This window comes from Gordionus sp. m RMFG-2023, chromosome 1 (assembly GCF_954871325.1).
Source record: "Gordionus sp. m RMFG-2023 chromosome 1, tfGorSpeb1-WG-v2, whole genome shotgun sequence".
Classification (NCBI taxonomy): Eukaryota; Metazoa; Nematomorpha; class Gordioida; order Chordodea; family Parachordodidae; genus Gordionus; species Gordionus sp. m RMFG-2023.
In genome coordinates this window covers 36703670-36728968 of record NC_088775.1, presented here as the reverse complement: position 1 = coordinate 36728968, position 25299 = coordinate 36703670, and the positions used below count along the sequence as shown (strand labels likewise).

Sequence of the window (25299 nt, the reverse complement as noted above, 5' to 3'; positions counted from 1 at the left end):
AACGAGAATCATGAATTCGGATCAGTAAAGTTATAGAATGAATGCTGTTGATAATTGTAATGTTTCGGATTATATATAATAATATTATTTGAATGAGTTATAATATGGGTGCAATAAATATATGATATGTTTTCAAAAAAGAAATAAACAAAATTTAATGTATTTTATTTATAAAAGATATAAATATCCGTGATACTGCTAAACCGTCAATCTTATATATTTATAATATTTTAAGACCAAAATATTTGAATTTTGTTCCAACATTTTATTTGTGGACAAAATTTCCATTTTTTAGTATATAATTGATTCATAAAAAAATATTTGAATATTAGAAAATATTAACCCCCTCCCCTTAAAAAAAAATATGGACTCTATGCGTCTGATAATATGTGTGAATAATCATCTAAGCTCATTTATTGCAGGCTCAACCTGAAAAGCTGAAGGTTATTCAATAAGAAAATTAGTCACATATGTTTTCTAGCGAGTTAGAATAGTTTGAAGAATAAAGGATATTGACGAATAACTTCTTCATAATATTAGTAAAGATAAACATGATTTTAATCATTCAATCAATAATGATAAAAAGTTTTTAAAATTTTTGTATTTGTTTATTATATGGTTTACAGCTGAGTGGCGTTGAACAACTGAGAGTAACCATTGGTCTACGTCTAGGTTGCGATATAGTACAGCCTCATGCCTGCATCAAATGCAAATCACCCGTTGATTCAAAGGGTAGACATGGCTTAAATTGCATTTTTAGTCAAGGGCGACATCAACGCCACTCAGCTGTAAACCATATAATAAATAGAAGCTTAACTGCTGCACACATTCCTAACAATCTCGAACCATCAAATTTATCTCAAGTAGATGGTTTAAGACCAGATGGTATGACAACCATACCTTGGGCCCTCGGCAAATCACTCATATGGGACTACACGTGTGTTTCATCATTCCCTTCAAACATAAATTTCAATTTAATAACACAGGCTGAAATTAAAAAGATAAACAAATGCAAAAATTTTAAAAACTTTTTATTCACTCTAGTAGTGACTTCTACCAACGGGCATTTTTCGCCTTAAATATTTTTATTTTTAAAAAATCTTGCTAATAAAATACGACTTTTCACAAATGAACCAAGAGAATTCCTTTTTATTCGACAAAAAATTCAAATAGAAATTTTTAGACACAATTATGGTTCCTTTTTGGGGACTCAATTATAGAATTATATTTTTAATTATATAATTATAAATTTATAAATTATATTATTTTTAATTAGGTTTTATGTAAATTAAATAAGAATATATAATGATAAAAAAATTATGATCTTTATATTTTTAAAATTTAATTAAAATGCTCAGAAATATATTATATATAATCGGAAATATATTATATAATTTTTATTATTTAATAATATAACCCGAATTGAATGTGAAAAATTAATCATATGGTTTTTGCTTTTTTATTTTTTATTATTTTGCTCAAACATTTTTATTTTATTATTTTGGACAAGCATAATTTTCGACTCTTTTCTAAATTCTAATTTGATTTACAAATAATGAGATTAAACATATACTAGTTCTGTGAAATGCAAAATTTATTTTCATATTTGCTCTAAGCATTTGTGAAATTAGATCCCTTTTGGGTGTTCAACTATTAACTGCAAAGAATGGATTTTGAAACTATGGATTGGTAATACAATTTCGATTATTTTTATATTTAATTAATTTATCTTATGATAATTATTATTTCTAATATATAAAATTTAACTGCTATTAATGTCTGACTAATTTGTAAACAGAACAAACAACTTTTTTACCTTCCTCACATATAAATAAAATAAATAATGGAAAATTTTATTGTTTTGCAAAATCTTTGAAACTATATAATTAATATTTATTTACAGTAAAACTTTACTTGTTTTATTTAATTAAACTTATCAAGTATATTTTTAGTATATATTTATAATTTGCAATAGAAATGCTTACCAAATCATTCAATTTATTATGCATTATATAGAACTTTTTTAAAATAATTTGCTATGTGAATTTATATCGTTAATAAAATTATTAAGACTATATTTACATATATGTATTGTGAAATATAATACATATTATAGCTTTTGAGAGCATATATACAACAGAATCTAACTTAACCTGACTTATAAATTTGAATATTAAATCAACATTACTTTTATTGACTTTCATGTCAATTTAGTTTCTGTGGCCTTGTAGTTCTTTTAAAGAATATTTTTTTTCTTAAATATTTTGCAAAACTATATATAGTATTATAGTGTGATTAATATATATTCAAACTATTTTTCATTTGATTGCATTGGTATAATTATTTATATAAATCAAATTATATAGTTGATCTGAATATATACAAATCCAATTGTATAAATTGATCTGAATATATTTTACTGAATCTGCCATTTTAAGATTGATTGAATTTCTGCCTGATATAAATAAAGTTTTAATGAGAAAAAATCTTAAATTCAAAAATTTTATTTATTGAACTAATGGTATTACATATATCAGGAAACATTTATTGTAATGCCAACTAAACCTACAAACAAAAAAGAGTTATATGTTATTTTTTGAAGAAATTTATTAATTTATACTAAATATATTTTCCAATAAAAGCAGTTATTATAATATTAGCGATAACTATTATCATAGTAAATAAAGAAGTTTAATGCTTAAATTTATAAAAATATACATCAAAATGACCCTAAATAAATCGTACAATCTAGCAATCCTATCTATTTAAGCTGATTGGTAAAAAAATATTTATTAATATTTTTAATTGCCTAGGTCTTGTTTTTATTTTAATTGATTCCAAACTGATTTAAAAATAATAATTTTAGTTATTGGATTTGCTAACTTGCTTTAAAATTGGCATATTTTTAATAATGATGTATGATGTAAAATTTTATAATAATTTTAATCAAAAACAATATTGTTATATTTTATATTATAACCTTGATATTACAATAAGTTATTACATTTTAGAATCAAAATAATTTTGTATACAAATATTTAACAAAATGTTAAGTTGGTCATCATTGATACATGCTCAATTTTTATGCTCAGACATGATGAGCTAATTATTTATTTTTCAATAACTATTTATTTATATAACTTTATTTGATAAACATTGTTTATTTTTATAGATTTAATTATAAATATTTTCTATATTTTTTTAAAAATATTTTTGCTATACAGCCTTATTACTAAAAATAATGTATTGATATAAATACATTATTTCAATATAAACCAGAGACTGGCATAGGTCCAATTTTTGGTTCCTATCCAAATGGTATAAAAAAATATTTTTTTCAATTCTCAAATTTTGACCTTTATAAATAATTCTATTGAATTTGGAACTTGGACTTAAAAAGGGTTTCGGTTCTGAATATTTTTGAAAACATGCTTCTGGGAGTTATATTTTAAAAAGAAGCAATGGTTTTAGTTCTTATATTTTGTACAAAGAAATAAAGAAAGGGGTTTTGTTATGGTTCTAAAGTGTTAATAAGCAAAGTGAAAAATTTTAATGGATAAGCCTTCTGAGATAAATCAGCAAATTTTGAACTAATATATACATATAAATTAGTTGCATACTTTCATTCTTGAAATTTAAGGAAAGTTTTCTGTTCTTAGATTTTACCAGGTTTCGAGGCTTTTCCCCTCCTATGTTTTACCTGGTATTTTGTAATTTTAAAGGGTAACTGAAAGAGCAAAATAATGTTAAACAATTCTTCAGGTGATATTTTTTAGCAACTGATAATTGATATAATTTAAATTTATTTTAAAATCCGGACCCTGCCCTATTTGAAACATTTTTGGCCTTGCTCCGAATTTTTAAGCACGCTATTAAATTTTGAATTCATTATTTATATGGAAACTTAATGAAAATATTATATTTTTACCCTTCCATCCAAAAATTATGCCTTGTTTATTTTGTCTGCGAGTAGAGTTGAAAAATCAAAATAGCCTTATTTAAACTAAAACCGATTTCAAAAATGAGTTTTTTTTAGCTGAAAACTAACCGCATCGAAGTTTTAGCCGAAAGAGGTAAGATAAAAAATCAACTCGCTCCTTTAGGCTTATCCGATTTTTGACCCACGCGCCTTTATGCTCAACGGCCACGTTTGCCACACTAATGAAAGTTCGCCCAGCCCGAGTCCGTCTGGCCTGATTGGGCGAATCCGATTTGAACCTGTCCATCCACATTAGCTTTGATATTTATGATGGCTTTTATAATTTTTTGAATATAGTGTTTGAATATTATAATCAGTGCGAGTTATAATGACCCGATTTAAAAAAATGTCTTTACACCTTTGTAATAAAAAGTTTTTTTATTGCGAATCATTCTATTTTACTAACACCTGTATGATATATAATACCTGACAATTCATTAATTTAAATATGTATCAATGCAAATCAGTTAGTAACGCGCCATTTTGATTTCTCATATGAATAATTTATATTAAAATCTTTAAAAAAATATATATTCGAGTTTCATTTATTTATAGAAATTCTTGTATGGGAACTGGACCTTTCAAAAAATATTTTCATGAAATTTTAACGTTTATGTAAATATCACGTGTGCGTGTCATTGAGTAAAAATAGAGGCCGCATCTTTCGGATTATAAATTGAATTGAAACACATTCCTAGCTTTTATTTGATATTTTTAATTTTGTAAACAAGGTAGATTATTTTTGTTGCACTTTATATAAAATATATTTTATACGTCTAAATCGATTCCATCATTTCAAAATCAATAAGAGCCCTCTAAATCTCAATTAGTCTATGCTGAGCTGCCCCTCCTCCTATGACTAAATGATTCAATTTTACTCTATATGTTGATTGTGATTGTTAACACCCGCCCCCTTCCCCCGAATAAATTTTTAATGTCGCAATTGCATCCCTTCTTCTTGGCCCTGAAAGAAACCAATTATATAACTTACAGTTATTCTTCTCATTGTCATAACGATTTTTATAAAATTGTCCTTTGTAGTTGAAATGTAATAATATAAAATGCTTTCGGCACCTAACATATATGTATTCTATTCGGTAGGTTAAATATTTGTTTTTTAAAGAAATTATTTACAAATTGAATATGAATATTAACACTAAATTTATTTTCTTTTCTAAAATATTATATTATTCTACTGAGTAATTAGTAATGAGTATCCATTATTCTTATTCATTTAAAAATATCAATCGAGTATTGAAATATTATTTGGATTTTTCTATTCTTTACAGGTGGCCAAGACCGGCATATAGCTATTTCCCTTTCTCTTTGATGGATATATAATTTATGTTAACACTATCCTAGATTAAGTTTTTCCTAATTTTTTTTTATAATGTAACAATTAGTGAAAATCACATACAGGAATGGGATCAAAAACCCATTTGCAAAGATCGGAACTAGGCATATCTGAAAATCGACCTGGTTTTCGGTCCTTCCTGTCTGAACATTGACCTTCTCTGTACACATATTTTTACTAATTGACATAGATAATTTCTAAATTTTTTTTTGTTAGTTAAATATTCATTGCGATCCTGATATGTGTCATGTTTAGTGTACTACTAATTATTTTTTTTAAATTTTGTTTTATTTAATTTATTTCAAAAAAAATTGGAAATATTGTTAATATGAATGAAAACACATTTTTTTAATAATAGCAATAAAGTATTAAATTTAAAAACCTTGTGGGTGCAATCTATATGTGTTTATTTTCTCCAGGCTGTTTCAAGCATGATTAAGATTTCCAGATAAGGCGCGAAACTTTCAGCGATTTTAAAATAGATTCAAATGTAATTGTTTTTATCCCAGGCTATGATTTACTTTTTAATCACTCTTTGAATAAAAAAATATTTTTTGTTAGGTTGTGTAAATTTAAATTGTAACTTTCGAATTTTATAGGCGGATAAAGGGGAAGATATATTAATTATAAGATGTTTAATTAAATTAAATTGTTTATATTTTATTTCTTTTAAAATATATCGGTTATGAAAATTTAATTTAAAATTAAATTATTTTTTAATTTTTTTTACCTATTTCGCATAAATATATATAATATTTTACATAAAAAAGATTATGAAGGTAAGATATGTGAAATATAATAAAATAAATAAGAAATTTTTTTTTTAAAGCAATCACACCTAAACCCTGGAGGGTACCAATACATTTATTTTAAAATAATTTATTAATCTTTTAGATTTAATTTATATAAATAATTAAATAATAATTTTTTTATCATTATTGTTAATTGATTGCTATTTTAAGAAAAGTAAATGTTTCTAACTTATCTATCTCATATTATTTGATAAATTCGTGTTTGATGTAACCAATTTCGACAAGTTATATTATGCCTCAAATTAATTATGATCTCTATCAAGCTGAACGGTATAATAATTTAATATTAAAAAATTATTATTTTGTTAATTAAAAATTAGGATATATATTATATACAATATGAATAAGTAAAGAGCCAGCTTAACTTGTCCTGCCCGGAATATGCTGTAGAATGATATAATTTTTAACCGTACAGAGCCTTATTTTTTAAATAAAATGTCAATTAATGAGTTTTAAGTAATGGGATAGATTATGTCCCTCTAAAAACGACAGTTAGACTGTAACATGTTAAATATCCTCACCAGGCCTCAAAAAATTAAAACTCCGGCTAGGCTAAATTTGTTATTACAACATTAGTGGGGTTGGCTAGAAGCCTAATGTTGACGACCCTCCTAACAAAATTATCATAAGTTTTGATAATATAGGAAAATTACATTAATATTGTTTTGTTATGATAATATCTGTATTGTATAAAATGTTATTTGAGATTGAACGAAATATCAAAGTTTAACATCTAATACTTTTTTAATAAAAAAAATTTAAACATAAATTTATATAATTTTTATTCGTTTTTTAGAGGTTATTAAACCATTTTATACATTATTTAAAATATTATTTAAAATAAATTTGTTACTATTATATTTATATAATATACTTAAACTTGTATTATATACATGTATAATTTAATATATATTTTTACAAGCATTTTTCAATTGTGCATAAATAGTTTTATAACTACGAAAACTAAACTTATTCATTCGTTTTTGGTCTCGTCGACAGCCATCGACATGCTATAATTATCGTATACGTTACGGATACATAATTTGTTAAATTATATATTATTTATACCAATTGGTTAAATATGCGATGTGACACTTAACGCTAACTAGTTGGTGGATTTAAATGGAAGCTATTAAAACGATTGCAAACACCATATTAAAATAGATTTCGAAGATTTGATAAATTTTATTATACAACGCCAATCAATGTAAAACAGCTAAGAGGCTTTCTCTCGACCTCCTCCCCTAGTGCCGACTGGTACCACGTTAGCCTAATAATAGTCGTTATAATGGTCTATATCTTAATTTTTTCGCGTTCACATTAAATTCAATTGACTAGATACTTTAATAAAATGGTAGTTAAATAAAATCACTTACACTTAGGCTCAGGTACAGTTAGTTTTAGTTTAGCTCCCAATTATCCAATTATTTTTAAATAAAACTAAATATTATATGCTATTTTACTCTCAGAGAATAAAGTTATGATAAGATCCTAAATATAAATAAAATCTACCCTGCGTGGGGAGAGGCACATTAATATCTCTAATTTATTTCCAAGCTTACAATATATAAGAGTCAAAATTTAAACCTAATATAGCGAAATGCCTTACATAATTGGAGAAAAATTTTTTTTTATAAAGGATGTGTTTTATTTTTCTCATATCAAAAGTGACAAAAAAATAAACTTAATCGTTTGGCTTTGTAACAAAATCTTTTAAAATCTCAATAAATTAGTAAGTTTTAAAGATTTTCCAAAAAACTTAGATTTGTTAAACCTGCGACAATTTTATTTAATTTATTTTTCAATTTTAATTTATTAATAAACATACCTAATAACAACAAAAAATTTATATTAAGACTCATTTTTTTGGTGGACCAATTAATAACTTGTGTCGCTTTAAAAAAATATTCGAATTAATTTTTTAAAAGTAAAGTTTCTTTTTTAAAAAACATATTATATAGCTACCTTGAGAATTCACTGATGAATAAAAATTGTTCCAAACTAAATCGGGTTTCCCTACATGAAATTAATGGTGTCCCATGTTAATTTGCCCAAGGAAAGCATAGACGACTTTTTACATGTTGGTGAGAATAGAAAAATTTAGTATGATCTTTTTAAACTGAATTTACAAATTAAATAAATGCTAAAAAGTTTTGCAAATCATTAAAATTGAGAATTGCAACATTTTTTCTTTACTCCCTCTTTATCCTCAAAAATGATTTTTCCTAAATACGTCGCTAAACCTAACCATGATATTTGGTTTGTTATAAGTTTATTGCAAAGTTTTAGATGAATAAAATAGTTATAATTTTGACTGTTTATTGCTATCCATATTTGATTTGTTCTGTGTTGTTGAATTAAGGTCTCAAATATTTATTCAATAATATCAAATAAGATTGATGCAAACAAAAAATGATTTTATATAAACTTGTAAGTTGTAAATATATTATTATATATTTTTTTTACCATTTCCAACCTAATTAAAGAAAAAAAAATGTTATATAGAATTTAAATATACCTTCTTTATTATATCAAGGAAATTTATACAAAATAAATATTTCATATATTATCACATGAATATGGCTAAATCTACTATATTGACAAACACTTTTTTGCTATCTAGAAAAAAGGAATCAGATATCTTTATAAAAGCAATATTTTTTTTTATTATTGTATGCTTTTAAATAATTTTATGTATCATTATGATTTCATTGATTTGATAAAAAATATTTATTTTGAAGCCCGGCCTGAGATTTTTTTTAAAAATTTTTATAGCGCGGCCCGTGAATTTTTAAAATTTTGTACATTTGAATAAATAATTTCTTAAAGTTACATTATAAGATTTTGTAACAGTATCTCACTGAATAATTTATATAATTTAAAACAAAACAATTTAAAAAATGGCCCAGCCCAGTTTTTTAAAGCCTGGCCAGATTTTTAAAATCATATCATTTTTCGACCAGTTCTGAGTCAGGCATGCAGGTCTCTGATATTTATTATAGCAAACAGACGGATGTTGATATGTAATTTTTTCCTAAAAAGTTGGCTGAGAAGCAAATTATGTTAATTCTTAGTTTTTGATTCTTGAACAACAATATAAATAACTTTATATAGTTAATTTTGTATGCTACTTGAGAGAGAGTTTTCAAGAAAATAAGAGTGAATTTAAGTTAAAAGTATTTATATTTTTCAAATATTTATATAAACAATAAGCACCCTTTGTGTATTGCTATTGATACGCGAAGTAACTACTATGGCCTTTGCCCTATCCGCTTATAATAAAATATTTTATGGATCATATAAATTAAACAAGGGATACATACCTTTTTAAAATATTTTTTTTATTCTTTACCTTAAAATGCCATACTAATTAAATAAGAAAGAATTAATATGTCAACAATATTAGGAAGAAAAATTCCATTTTTAAAGTATTTTAATGATGGAACTCAACTTGGGTCTATACATTTCATAACCATAAAGCTTAATAGATAACTTCTTAATCAGATTATCCTTGGAAGTTTAAGGTATATATTTTTTTGATGTCAATATGGCTCCTTACAAATATTTATTATTTTAGCCAGGTGGGCAGAATATGCTAATTTCTTTTTTGAATAATAAAAAATTATTTACGAGTTCTAAAAAAAATCAGGGGGGTTTTTTATCCATCTATTTTTTATCTGTATTATTAACGATTACATTTATCATTGAATCAATTTTTTAATCATGTGTTTTTTTAAAAACATAAATTTGTTTATCTATCATTTTTGTTTGTATATAAAAATTATTTTTCTTGTGCTTATCTAATCTAATATGATACTATGCTATTTTCCACAGTATAGGATTGCTTTAGTAAAGAAACCTTTATTTCAACATTTCAAAATAAAAAGGAGTCGACCGCAGTCTAATTTAAAAAATGGAAGCGAACCAAAACATGGTCTTAATTTAAAAAAAAACTCGGAAATGGTCTTTATTTTTAAGACCGAGCCTCTAAATTTTCATGAGCTTTGATATTTTGATATCAATTTAAAAAAAAGTATATTAAATTCTTAACTCAATATTATTTTTGATAATTTTAAATTCTTAATTCAAATTTCCTACATATCCTGGTACTGACAATTTATAATTAATTATTAATATTTATAAAAGAATGTTTCATATAAAACGAAAAAGATATTTTATGAGGTAGAAGACTTCGAATATTAATTACTTACAACATTATTGTATTAATGAAATCAAATAATTATGCAATTTAACTTATTCTAAGGCGATGCCTTTTTTTGGCACACGGTTTATCAACAATAAGGATAACTTTATCGAGGTGGTCACCTTCGTATGTAGTTTTTTTAAAAAAACTTTGTTATAGCAAAAATGGTTTGCTCCAATAATATTATCGCAATCACAAATATAATGGTGGGTTTCAAGATATCAATTAACTCCATTTATCTTATTTCTTTTTTTTTGGTACCTAGAAAGCTTTGTGTTATTATTTTATTATAATATTTTATTTATCCCGATATCTAATATTATAGCTTGAAATTGGGTTTGCACTTTAAAAACAATGTTTTCAATATCTAGGAGTCAATTAACCCCACCTTTTTTCGGTTTTTTAAAAATAAAAACATTCTTATTCCTCTGCTAATTTATTTTATAAGTTTAATTTTGTCTTCTTTCCTTTTTTTTTGTTAAAAAAGAATATTCTAAAAAATAAAACTAAATTAAGCTTCAAGCTAGACAAATATTTAATTTTTTTTTTCATAATCAAAAAAATACGATATATTTTACTTTACGTACACATATTTATTTTATATTTTTTTTTCAAAAAAGATGGGTTTAAAAAAAATATTTGCCAGAACAGAGGTTAAAGTTGGCCTCTATAACTTATTTTTTTTGGTTAAAATTTTAGAACAAAAACAATACAAACAAACCATTTCGGGCTATCATTTTAAAAACAATTGCAATTTACGATGTATAAATCTTTACCCATTGGTCTGCCCCCTCCTCTCCTTCCCCTCTGTAAATTTACAGATTTAAAAAAAAAACAATTCTCGTTCGAAAACCCTTTAAATGTGAAGGAAAAAAAGGAAAGAAGCGCACTAACTGATAATATTTCTTATATATTTTCTAAAATAATTTTGATAAATGTTTATTAGGAAGGAATAATACTCGTATTTAAATTTAGCAGAGTTGTTAAGGCATTTTTTTAAAAACACCTGGAGCGCCCCTCCTTTTTAAAAAGCGGGAGCCAGGGCTAGCTCCTTTTAGGGCTGGAGTGGAGGAGCGCCGCTCCACCGCTTCCTTAAATATAATGTATAAATTAAATTATTTTTTAAATATTAATAATATTTATTAATTAAAATTCAATAAAAATGAAATTTAAATTTATCCATTATTAAATGTTTAGCCGAGTTTTATATTGGTTTTTCATCAAATCATTTTAAATATTAAACATCAAGTTTTCCTTTTTATATTGAAAATTTTTTGGAAAATCTTGTTTAATATTCGTTTTATAGATATATAATAAAAAATTGTTTTAGATATTATGGATTTAGATATCGTAGATGAAGAAATCGAATTTCCATTTCCATCATACAAAAAATATTTTAAACTTCTAAAAGATATTGATCCAAATGATCAAACAAATTACGGGCAAAATTTCTTTTGTGTCTAAATAAAACTATTTAATTTTCAAAAGTGAGCAGCTTCAATCTAAAAAACCATCTAAAAGTAAAAAATCTTTCTTTTAAATACAAATTAATTTGGAAGATTTTTTTGGATTCCATGAAATTGATCGTCAGTAAGATAATATATTGGACAAATTTTTAAATAATGATACCAAAATTACTATTTTTGATAAATTCTCTGAATATCTTTATTAAAACAATACCCTGCTTACCTCCAGTGCTCCTGTAGAGTGCCTATTTAGTATTGCAAAACAGGTCTTAGGGGAGAGGCGTGGATGTTTGATAGATTCTAATTTAAAATTTATTACTTTTAAAAGCTAATAAAAGAAATATTTTGATAGATAATTTAATATAAATAAAGCTTTTTGATAAAATAAATAAGATTTTATTTCGTATACCCTCTAAAAAAATGAAAATCAAAGGAGCGGTTATGGAGTGGCACTCCATTACTTGGAGCGGGAGCTAGCTCCTTTTAAAAATGTAGTAGCTGGAGCGGGAGCTAGCTACTTTTAAAAAGATTTGTTAACAACTTTGAAATTTAGTTCTAAATATTTCGGACAGCGGCTTGTCCAGAATTTCATTTTGAAATCTGTTCAAAAAATCTAAAATTAGAAAAAAAAAATCCAGTTCTAAGATTAACTTAAAAACATTCCTAGAATGCATAAGAAATATTTCCAGTTTTTTTTTCTGTTACGCGTTTTTCACTTAATATATTTTAAATGAATAAAAGTCAGCGCCCCCGCAATGCTCTTCCCACCCTACCTTTCTCCCCATAATAGTAATTAAATAACAATAATTTTTAAAAAAAATAATATCTATAATTAAATTTTTAGATTACTTGTTAATATAATAAATCAAAAAAATTTAACAATAAATAATCATTTTTTTTTATCAAAAACATTTATTTGGAAAAGTGATTCGATTAAATTTAGAAGAAATATGATGATTATTACTATTGATTAAGTTATCTATCCCTTTAAATTTATAAATATTGTCGAATATAAAATTAATTTTCATAACCTAACTCTTTCGATTTAAAAATTTACATGACGGTTGCATATGACTTAGTTACAGCACAAACAAAATTTTAGTTTTAGAAATGATATTTCCCCCTGAATAAAAGGCATCAAAATTGCAATCAACTATTTTATACTTTTCTTGCCTCCAAAATGTTAATTAATAAATAAGATTTAGGCAAGAAAAGTATAAAATTTAGCATTTATTCACTTAATTATAGATAATGTATTCAATTTAGAAATCAGTAAAAATGGTTGATTTATCACATTTTATCCCCTATTATTTCAGAAAAATAAAAGTTTAAAGAGCCACAATTTGGTTTTTTTATTTAATTTATATAAACGTATATATACCAAAAGAATTACAAATAAAAGTATTATCGTTTCTTATAAAAACTTTGATCGATATAATAAAGACATTCGGATAAATGAATTTATCCTAAACTTAAAATGTCCTTCTATATGCTTAATATATTTTGTTATATGTTACTACTAGAGGTTTGCATTGGGCGGGTTTTTAGACCATAAGCCCGCCCATCCAATATAGCTAGAGACTGACAATTCATTCATAATACTGCACTTTAAAGCGTCGTTGAATACAAATCATCTGGAGTCCACATGACACACTATTTTGGTAACCTCTAGGATCCAGAATACTTTATTATATGACTTTGGTCTGCTTATTATACATTTCTTGTGAGACTTGGAATAATTGTCAGGTAGGATAATTATTTTACTTCGCTTACATTGAAATTAAATTTTTTTAAAATATGCTATGCGTAACCAAAAGGGCGTCATAATGGTGTCCTCAGCTGTTTTTCATTGATGTACACTTTTAATGAATGCATCGGCAGTTTAGGTATTATTATTGTCATTGACTAACATATGAAGTAACCATTACAAATTTTTATGAAAAGGGTAGGGTTAGCTGAAAATTTTCTTATTTTTGTTCATTTGACATAGAATTACTTAAAAGTTACATTTGAAAATTAACTAGTTACATTTATTATTTATTTCTTAAAAGCAATATATAACTGATTACTTTATAAATTATTTGTATTATTCATCCTTTTTAATATATTCTTTTTAATTGTACAATAATTTTGTAGTTTTTAAAAATTGTAATCATAGGAATTGTAATCGTAGGAATTGTAATTGAAATAAAGAAATGATTGCACTGAAAAAAATATTCCACAATATATAATTTATTTGCACTGAAAACTATATCACTCACAATATAATATCATTATTTTTCGTAAAAATTTTTGTACAATAACCTATTTTCGAAATTAAACCACTAAAGGTGGGCTAACTTTCTATAAAAATAGGAGTTCGCTAAAAAACGTTCTACAGAAGCACTTGTATAAATGAGACCTTATTTTTAATGAACAATAATGTTTTAAACGTTTTGGGAAACCCACTTATAAAAAGGTGATGATATATATATATATATAAATATTTGACATATTTTAAAAAGCAAATAGTTACAATTCAAAAAATGATATCAAAATTTTTTAACAAACTAATTTTTGTTTATTCAAACAACTTATCACTTTCGTGAGAGAAACTCTGACCGGTATTCAATCATGGATCCGGTTCATTCTAAACTTAAGAATTGTTCAGGAAAGGCAATCCCAAAACCTATTTTTCCTAATTGAATTCTAATCACAAAAACCAACCTAAATATTAATTCTGATATAAAAGTTATATTATAAATATTTTTGATCATAAATTTTTGCTTGTACATTTAATTTTGTAAATATGAAAGCTTTGCACCATTTTTGAGATATTTCGGGAGTTTTTTTATATTTTTGTTAGCTCTAAAATAGGTAAATGAAATTAGTTATTTTTATCATCTAAATAATTATATATTTTTAGTTAAAAAAAATAAGTTACAAATATTGATTTAAATTACTATATTTTTTTTCTTCAAAGTATTTAAAGCAACTTGATTAAACTAACAATCCTACCTTTTTTAGTTGATCATACCATCTTTTAAGTTATGTAGAAAAATTATAAAAAGTTCCCCAAAATGATATATTATGATTTCTTTTATTATTGGTTTCCCACCAGTTCATACGATATTCATTCTTAGTTTAGTAATGATTTATTATTTTTGGCTCATTTCGCACGTTCACCAAGAGATTCTATAACGTTTTAAAATTGCGTATATTTTGAATATTTACAACTTTTTATAAAACCATTATTTTTTAAAATAAATTTTAATACTCCACGATTTTATCAGCCATATTTTTTTTATTTTATTTAACATTTTTTAAAAACTATATGTATTTAACACCTGTCTATAAAGAAAAAAATATTTTTTTGGTAATTAAGTTGTCTCTCTGAATTTCATTATTTATTAATTTTTTTTCGTAAAAACTATTCATTGACATGTGGCTGAGGTTGATTAGGTTTTTTTTTATCTCTTTAACTGCGAAAACTTTACCAGGTTACAACTCAAGTATGGCTAAACCAACTTAATATTTTCAACATTAAGAAAGGCTTTAGATAGTTGGGATGGGATCCTCCATCTTAAGTGAGTTAAAGAGGTGACCACTTTTGAAATGAAAAGTTTAGCTTATAATAATTTTTTTCTCTTAATTTTAAATAAACTTGCTGCCTGGCCTCCCCCCCCCCTCTCCATACACTTTTACTCTCAGATTTTATAATCAATAATTATTTTTTTTAAAAGAGATAATTTTTTTTTTACTAATGCGCGTGCGTACTTAATTATTATTGATTGATACAAACAAGCTGTATCTTGTCCAATTTGACTACTACCATTTTAAACTGGTATATTTAGTAAAATACTATATATATATTTAGTACCTGAATAAAAAATAATAATATTGGATATAAATTTTATATAATATATTATTAGTTTGTAAATCAATATAATTAAAATTTTTTTTTAAATATCATATTTCAAGTTAAAATTTGTTTTGATTGGTTATAGAAAGTATTAGTTTTGAAATTATGTTGAGCACTTATATTTTATATAAAAATATTAAGCAAGCCTGGAGATTTTGCTCATAGATGGTAGAGATGGAGATCTATTAACGAAACTCGAAGCTTGTATAGTATTATTTTGGCTAAAATCTTAATTTAGAATCCGTTAGATTCAGCCGTTTAAACAACGAAACGAGCTTTTTTAACTATCACATTAGCCTCAAGGTTTTAGCAGGAAAAAATGGCTTAACCTTGAGCAAAGCCTGGCAAAAATAAATCGCCATTCAAGGCTTGGCTGATTTTTTTCAACACACGCTCCTCAAAGTTGAGCTGATTTCGCAAACATTTATACGAGAACTAACTTAACACGTTTTACATAAAGTATTATATTAGTAAAACAAGTAATACATTTTTTAGGCATTAGAATTGAATTTTTTTTTAAAAAGTACCGATCTTGAACTTGTAAAAGCATAATTGTTCTATCTAAACCACAATTTCTGGGTGAAATTTACCAGAGATTTGTACCCTTCGACAAAAAAAGGGTCCGGGTTCGGGTACAGGAATAAAATTTAAAAAAGGGTCCGGATTTAGAGAACATAAATAATAAAATGACTATTATACTTCTATATACACATTTATAATTTACAAATAAATTTTTTTAACATATTCAGTCACACAATCATATCACCCTTGAGATTTCCACGTAAATAAGAATATATTATATTTCAAATAAGAAAATGCACGTTCTACGCTGACCTAAAATATATAGTTATCTTTATAATACATAAATTATTGTACTTATGTCGCCGGTACAGCCATGACGATTCTAGACAAAATATATAATTCTGGATATATTGAAAAATTTTCTTCCCAGAATTTTAAAATATTTGTTTCTTATTTATTCTCTTAACATCTGCTAAATTTTCTATTAAAGATGCAATAGGCATTTTTCGATCCTCCTATCTATCAATGTTAATTTGATTTTTTTTTCTCTATCGAAAAGTAAAATTTTAAGATTATCAATGTTGCTATCATTATCATTATCATCATTACAACCAGTAAGTGTTGTAGCCTCCAGTATGTTCTAAATAATGGAGTTTTGCATATGCCATAAATCCTTATGGTTATTATGGTCTTTAGCCATTTGTTTTTTATCAATACTCAATATATAACTTGATCGAGGATCTAAATATATAGAAGCGTATACAACAATACTTTTGATCTCGAATTTTCATGCTTTCTAATATTCCATATAAAAAAGGACTATTAAATCTTTTAAAATCTAATCGGCATCTCCATATGCCATAAAAATAAGATAAAACATAATTATTCTAATTGTCTTAAAGTTGTTATTTAAAGGAACTAATACACTAGTAAGGTCCTTTATTTGGCACCAATCATCACATCACATGCTCTAATAAAATTAGTGAAATCTTTCAAACTTAACAATCGTTCTAGCATCATTCAAATTAACCAATGTATTGTACGATCTAATATTGCCATTGACCTTTTCATTGATTTTAATGTTCTTGCAATTGACATCCCTTGCTTTACAATGATGGTTTTAAATGAAATATTTTTTAGGCAATCATAAATACCCAATTGTAAAGTATGAGCTGCACATCTGAAGCAATATATATTGTGGAGAAATCTATTATTTCCTGTAAACTAATTACATTTATGTCTCATAATTATCATCATCACCGCCTATATCATTCTTCTCTGCCGGCGAACATTCATTTAAGTGATTTTACAAGATTAGCCCATTATCCATAGTAATTATATAAACATTTCTTATAGGAATATAATATTTAATGTTTTTAATATCATTCTTTTTATATATTCAGAAGTTGCACTCTCTTTAATAAAATGAAAAAAATATTTATATTATTTTTTTGACACCTAGAAACCTTGGACCTTCCACTTTTAAGGGTTTGGGTTCACATCCCTGAAATTTATACGAGCTAGTTTATTATTTTCAAAATCAAATAAAATGACAATTAAAATTTTATATCAACAAAATAAATTATCCAAATCACGCTTTTTCCTATTGGTCGTTATTTATGAGTATTCCAGGTATTAAGTTGCCAATTCCCAATTTTTAAAGCTACACTTTTGATGTTTTAAATTAGCATATACCCTTCTTTATATTAATTATAATATATTCATTAATCCATTTTCTTCTTCTGAATTTAAGCTTGCTCTATTTTGCAAATACTTGTATACATGTTCGTCGATAAATGTATACTTATTTTTTTCAGCCTTAAAATAATAAATCTTATCACCTCTAGAAAAAATTCGTGAAAAAAAAGAAATTTGAATAAACGCATACACGCAGAATTTTATCGTATAATAAAGAGTATAAAAATGAGATTGAATTTTTATGTTTATTTTTGAAGGAGATTTACTTTAATTGTTAGTAATTTATCTTATAAGCTCGATGACTAGCATTATAATTATTATAATAAAATATACTTAAATTGTATCAGTGAACAGGTATGTATGGAAAATATACATTTACACATTTACTTCTCCTTTTGACAGAGTTGGACTCAGATTTGGGTTTACAAAATTTGAATTGGTTTTGTTGCGGGAATTTGGCGTTCAAAAATTTTAAAGCCACCGATTTTCCAAAAAATGCAGGCCCAGCACCTACCGTAAAATGTATTCATGTTAATTAATCTTATCCAGGTTATGGCTTAAATTTAAAGTATAAATACAAATCGTAGTTTGATTATATCTTTGGATCTGGCCCGAAATTTTTTATTTCTTAAGGGTTATGTAGAAATAATTTATTTCTCTCAGGTCTCTACTTTCCCTAATCAAGCATGATATTATTGATTATAAAAAAAATGCCCATAATATATGAGCAGGATCCCTTGATGGCGCTAATAGTTTAAAATGCGATTTGTATAAACAACTATATATTTCATTATAAATCAGAATTTTTTTTATATAATATATTTTCATGTTACATATTTGGAACCCAAATGTTGATATTTAAAAAAAACCATTTTGAAACACATCGAATTTTATTTATTTCCAATTGACCCATGTGAATTCCCTAATATTTGAAATATTATGTAAATAGCTTTTGATTTGATTTTCGCAAAAACCATAAGAAAACACGTAATTTTCATATGGCCAAATAATTGTATTTTCTTTACATCGGAATAATCCAATCTAAATGGCAGCAAATAGAAAAAACGAGAAATTCACGATCGAACTGGTTTAATCTTTGTTTAAAATTTTTTATTATTATAAAGAATTTCCGCATAAAACATAATATTATGGCCTCAATGAATATATCTTACATGATACGAATGATATACATATTTTTTAACCCACTTTATATTTTTACCTTCAAAAAGTTGTCAATGACAATTGAGAAATCATATATATATATATATATTAGTCAAATTTAAAGATATACGGCATTTAAAATTAAAAATAGTTTAGTGAATTACTATAATTATTTCTTATTATTTTAGCATTAATGATTACTATGGCTGCCTCACAAAATAACTATTTTTCCCGGGAATATATAAACACTTATCCACATTACCTTGCATTTACAGTTAGCGGAAATTCATGGCGAAGTATAAAAAAATTAATATAAAATTATTGTATTTATATCATTTATACTTACCCGCGAATTTACGCTATCTTTATATTCAGGGTTAGAGATCAGCATGTTGGGGTTTGAATTTTTTAGCCTGACCGGGCTCTTAATTATTTTTGAAAAAAATCGTAAATTTGCATTATCGAAAAATAGTTCATACAATTTTCTGGGCCCGGTCCTATTAAAAAAAATTGATTCCTACCGTACTGATTTTTTTAGCCCGCGTAGCCTCGAAGGGATATATATAGGAAAATAAGGATCAACATATTTTTCGGGCTATCCTTTTAATATGAATAGTACACAAACAAATTTTTTATATGAAACTTTGCTTGTTGCGACACTTGGTTAATATAATCTTAAAATAAACTGTAATATAGTTTATTATATCGTGAATTTGTGGAACATTTTTTTTTCTTATCGATTATTAACATTTTTGATCCCATAGGAGCAGGACAGGGACACGAACGCGATCTAATAGCAAGATAAATTAGTAGAAAATTTATTACTTTTATTTTTAATGTATATGAATTAGTACAAGTTATCTCATTTCAGCAAATTATTCTAAATATTATAATCTAAATAATTGGACCAAAGCCAAAATTTGTCCTAAAAAATACAATTTGACCCGGCTCGGGACTAAAAAAATAGAAAAAGGCATTTTTGTTTGTTCTTTTTGTTAAATTAATTAATTATTATTTATTTCATTTGGGTAGTATTGACAAATGGCTCGATTTTTTTTAAAAAAACTAACCCACTATTTTAGCTAAAAAAACATTATGCAAACTTGGAGATTTTGCTCATAGGTAGCAGAATAGTTTGAACATATATTAACTAAATCTTAAGGCTTGCGTAATATTATTTTGGCCAAAATATTAATTTAAAATCGGCTTTTAGCAATGCTACAGTTAATACTAATGGAATGCCAAGTGGCGTCTAAGCTTTGATCATATAATGTTCAAATATAGCAAGTCAAAAATCGGGCCTTTGCAAAATCGACTTCAAAATTTATAATTTCGACCTATACCGAAAACGAATTATTTATTATTCAAATCGAATACGAATATATATTATTCATCGAATAATTTTTTTCGAATTATTCTTATTATTTAAAATTATTCGAAAATATTTGTATATACCCTAAATTATTTATAAATATTTGAAAGTATTTAACATGCTTGTTGCGAAATTTTTATATTTTTTACCCTTTTTTCACATTAAATCATTTTTTTTTAATTTTAATAATTTATTCTTTAATTTTTTATAAAGAAATTAACTTTCGAGTCTAATATTCGACGAATCAAATCGAGTAATTTTTTATTTGTACAAATAACGAATAAGGAATCATTAGAATTGTACGAATAGATAATACAATTATTCAATTCTAAAATACGAATCGAATACGCAAAGATTTCTATTCTTATTTTGTACGTATTATTTCGAGCATTTGCAACATTTTAGAAATTTAGCGTTTTACTAGCTGTATTAATTCCGAATTTTCGATATTTCTTAAAGGCTGAATATATTTTTTTTCTATGCTTTGGCATATCCTTAGCCTAACTTATAAAATATGTTTAATTAATAATTTAAATTAGAAATTTGAATTCGGGTAACAAAAAAAAACCCCGAATTTGCAGGGCACTAGTGAATACAATTTATTTATTATTTTTTTAACAATCTGCACTTGAGTCTTGCTTGACGTTCGTTTTAAAAAAATAAATATATTGTTTATTTATTAGAAAATAAAAGGCTAATTGTATATGCCTTTCTGCCTCCTTTGCAAATAATATAATATTGAATATCAACGATATTAAAAAAATATACAATAATATATATTTTTAAAATGACGTATTTAACCCCCCCCCCCCCCCCCTAAAAAAATTTGTTAACTAAATAGTTTCGATCTCCAAGCGAAGTGTTTAATCAGTTATTATAAGAGGCCTTCAGACCCGGTATGAGTTGAACCTTATAAAATCAATTTTTTAAAACCGAGAAGGGCCGAAAATAAAAAAATTTACAAATTCGAATTTGGGGAATTTTTTATAACCTAAAGATTAAATATATAATAAATTTAAATTGCAAAAATATTCAGATATTATATTCGCCTCATATTTTTCGACTTGCTTTTGAAATTAATTACGCGAAATAACTAATAAAAACTTTGGGCTGAGCCTTAGAATAAAAAAAGGAGTGTTTTATAGTTCGCAAGATATTAGTATCGTCGATTCGTAATTTTAGCCAAAGGCGCAATTATAATAAACTCGTTATGTTCAAGCGTTGTGTTATTTAACGTAGCTTTATTACAGCTGATTCAGTTTTAAAAACTAATTCAAGATAAAACTAAAATAGAGATAATTATTTTATATGATTTTTAAGAAAAGTCATACCTTTTTATCGAATTCCATATTATTTATATCAGAGACCTGCAGAAGTATACTTGCACGGTCCGGTCCAGATTTTTTTAAAGAAAAATTTCAGGTCCAACTTTGATTTAAAAAAAATATATTCTATTTATTTTTAAATTTTATAGCTAATGGCGATTTAAAATTATGGCCCAGCCCGGGTATTAAAAAAAACATTTTTAGGCCCAGTCCGCCCGGGTTTTTTTAAATATACATTTTCAGGCCCAGCCCGGCCCGGGTATTTTAAAAAAAATTTTAGACTCAGCCCGGCCTAGGTATATTTGAAAAAATTTAAATATGACCCGGGCTTAGGGCCGGGCCTACAGATCTCTGATTTTTATAATTTTATTGTATATTATTTATCAACGCATCACAACATATGTTTTTTAAAATTTTTTATCTTATTATCATCATTACGCGTCATATTTATAAATTTATACCTATTTATTGGCTTTATTTTATAATAATGCTGCATAAAATAACACAACACTTGAACAAAACACTTTTATTATAAACAGGGATGTGAACCCTTCGACAAAAAAAAGGGTCCAGGTACAGGAATAAAATTTGAAAGGACCCGGGTCCAGGGTTTGGGTTCAGGGATCATTTATTATTATACTTCAATATATACATATTCATAATTTACAAATGAAAAATTTAAAAATGAAATAATTTATATTTTAAATGTTTTATTCTCGCACAATCATAATATCTTCTAAAATATCATCCTTGAGATTTCCACGTAAAGTAGACAATATATATTTCAAAGATAAAAATTCACGTTCTACCCTTACCTAAAATAGATAGTTATCTTTATAAAATTATTGTACTTGTGCCGCCGGTACAGCCATGAAGATTCTAGATAAGATATATAATTCTGGATATATTGAAGAATTTTCTTTCCAGAATTTTAAAATATTTATATAATTATTTATTCTCTTAACTTGAACTTTACTATTAAAGTTGCAATAGACATTTTTTGATCCTCCTTTGTATTTGATGATAATTTGATTTTTTTTCTCTATCTAAAAGTAAAATTTCAAGATCATCAATGTTGCTATCATTATTATTACTATCACTACAACCAATAGGTATTGTCGTAGCTCCGATATATTGTAAATAATGGAGTTTTGTTTATGCCATAAATCCTTAAGATGGTCTTTAGCCATTTGTTTTTGCTCAATACTTAATAAAACTTGATATCGAGGGTCTAAATATATAGAAGCGTATACAACACTATTTTGCAAATATTGTTGCTCTCGAATTTTCATGTTTTCTAATATTTCTTATAAACTGTAAATTTTTCTAAATCTAATCGGCATCTAATAAACATAATTGTTCTGATTGTAATCTTAATATTGTTATTTTTAAAGGAACTAATACACTAGTAAGGTCCTTTATTTGGCATCAATCTTCTTCCGACAAAATGACTTCACATGCTCCTATAATAAAATCATTACAGAAATCTTTCAAACTTAATAATCGTTCTAGCATCATACAAATTGAGGGCCAACATATTGTGCCTTATCATTTGAATTAAAATATTATTTCTTGTACCATAAATAATTCACTTTCAAAAATCAACGTATTTCTATAACATAGCATATTAATAAATTTACATAATAAAATATTATTACACTGGAAAATAATTTATGATATCAATCTCTAAATAAATGGAAGTCCGGGAAGAAAACTGAAAGAAAAACGCGAAGATAAAATAAATGATTCCACAAAAAAAGTTAATAAAATTTAAAAAAATTTATATTATTTTTTAAAAAAATATTTTATTTTTAAAAATTTTTATGACACCTAGAACCCTTGGACCCTCCACTTTTAAAAAGGGTCCGGGTTCAGCCAAAATACGAGGGTTCGGGTTCACATCCCTGATTATAAATGCCACCTAAGTTATAATGAAGAATTGGTTTTGTAAATTATATTATCGCCTGACCTTTTATTGCATAAGTTTCTAAATATACCATTAAAAGACAAATATTTTATATATTTAATTTACAAATAATTAAATAACTAGGAAAGTTAGTCCCCTCCCCCGCCCTTATATTATTCTTATATGGGTAACAAAGTTTTGTCGCATTTCTTGCGAAAAACCGAATTAAAGAACTGGTCATAGACCAAAAATAGATGTTATACCATTTGAAATGCAGCGTAGTTTTTGTACACAATTGCGCACTATAAGAAACTGAGAATATGCCTAATGATCCAGACATGATAAGAAAATAAAAATTTTTTTTTAACCCGGGCTTATTTTTGGAAAAATAAATAAATTTGAATAAACTATTTTTAAAAACAGCTGATTTTCCTCCCCTAGTCGAAAAAACACAGGCTAACTATCGTTAAAATTTTTTATCTCGAATTTTATAACAAATGAACTATTAAAATTTTTCTTATTGACGTCACGGTTATAGCAATAAATGTTAATTGCAGAATGAATAGGAATAAAATGACGAAATGTTGATAACTTGATCAATAATGATTCGTTTTTAAACCTCTTAATTAGTTTTGCTGAAAATATTGGGATTCGAAAATTACTAATTTACATGATCAAATTTATTACATCATACCATACCATTTGCACGTATAGTTAGCCAGATACCTTAGTTATTTTAAAAAAATCGTTCAATCAAAAAACTAATTACAATTTACAAAAAAAAATATTTCGATCGATATTGTTAAAAAATATAAATAACACTGAATGATGATAATTATTATAAACTTGTCTAATTCTTTTAAGACATATTGGGTGCCATTTTGTTTCTGTTATGGCGACCTAATTTTATAAAACATTTTTGCTGAATTAAATTTATTACGAGCCCCCCCCCTTCCAATCCTCTTCCTATCTAAAATGGGAAGTTTTAAATTTAATCATGAAATCGGGAATTATTTTTTTAAAAATATAGTTTTGTTTTGATTTTGTTGAAAATTTTTAAAGCTTGACGAAATCCCCTTTTTATTTTTTCTCTCTCTTATTGGCAAAATTAAAAAAAATCTTTCAATATTCCCTCCTCCCCCTCCATTACTTTTTGAATTGTAGCGTTTGCTAAATAAAACTGAGGCCTGCAATGTGTCAACCCTAATTAGGGTTTAGAAATTAAAAAAAAATTTGTTAGGAGATTTTGAGACCTCATACAAAACAAGTACCGATTAATTGACAACCCTTCGTGGGGTTATAAGGACGGGTTCGGGTTTCACAGAAAAGCGGTTCCAATTAAATATTTGTTAGCAAAATTATCTAAATAGAGTTTAAAATTTTTTGAATCCTAATTAGTGTTCACAGCCTTGGGCCTTCGTATGTCATTTAAACAAATAGTCACTATCTAAAGAAGATTTACTCCGAAGGATCACTTTATAAATGTAGTGGCCATTGGTTTTTTTTTCTAACTTGATTTAAAAAATATAAAAATTAAAATCATTTAGATTTAGGTTGATGTGACACCACACAAAAGGAAAAACCTTTATTTAATCGAAC

At 25.6% G+C, this 25299-nt stretch overlaps 1 protein-coding gene across 2 annotated transcripts in view; it reads left to right on the top strand.

Moving 5' to 3' along the window:
- The first annotated feature begins 1454 nt into the window (after window positions 1-1454).
- Window positions 1455-25299, top strand: part of LOC135922852 (AF4/FMR2 family member 4-like) — a 36761-nt gene continuing 12916 nt past the window's right edge. For both annotated transcript variants that reach the window (XM_065457343.1, XM_065457342.1), the window contains exon 1: window positions 1455-1689. In XM_065457343.1, the coding sequence (XP_065313415.1) occupies window positions 1667-1689 (23 nt within the window). In that variant the 5' untranslated portion in view covers window positions 1455-1666. The remainder of the gene's footprint in view (window positions 1690-25299) is intronic.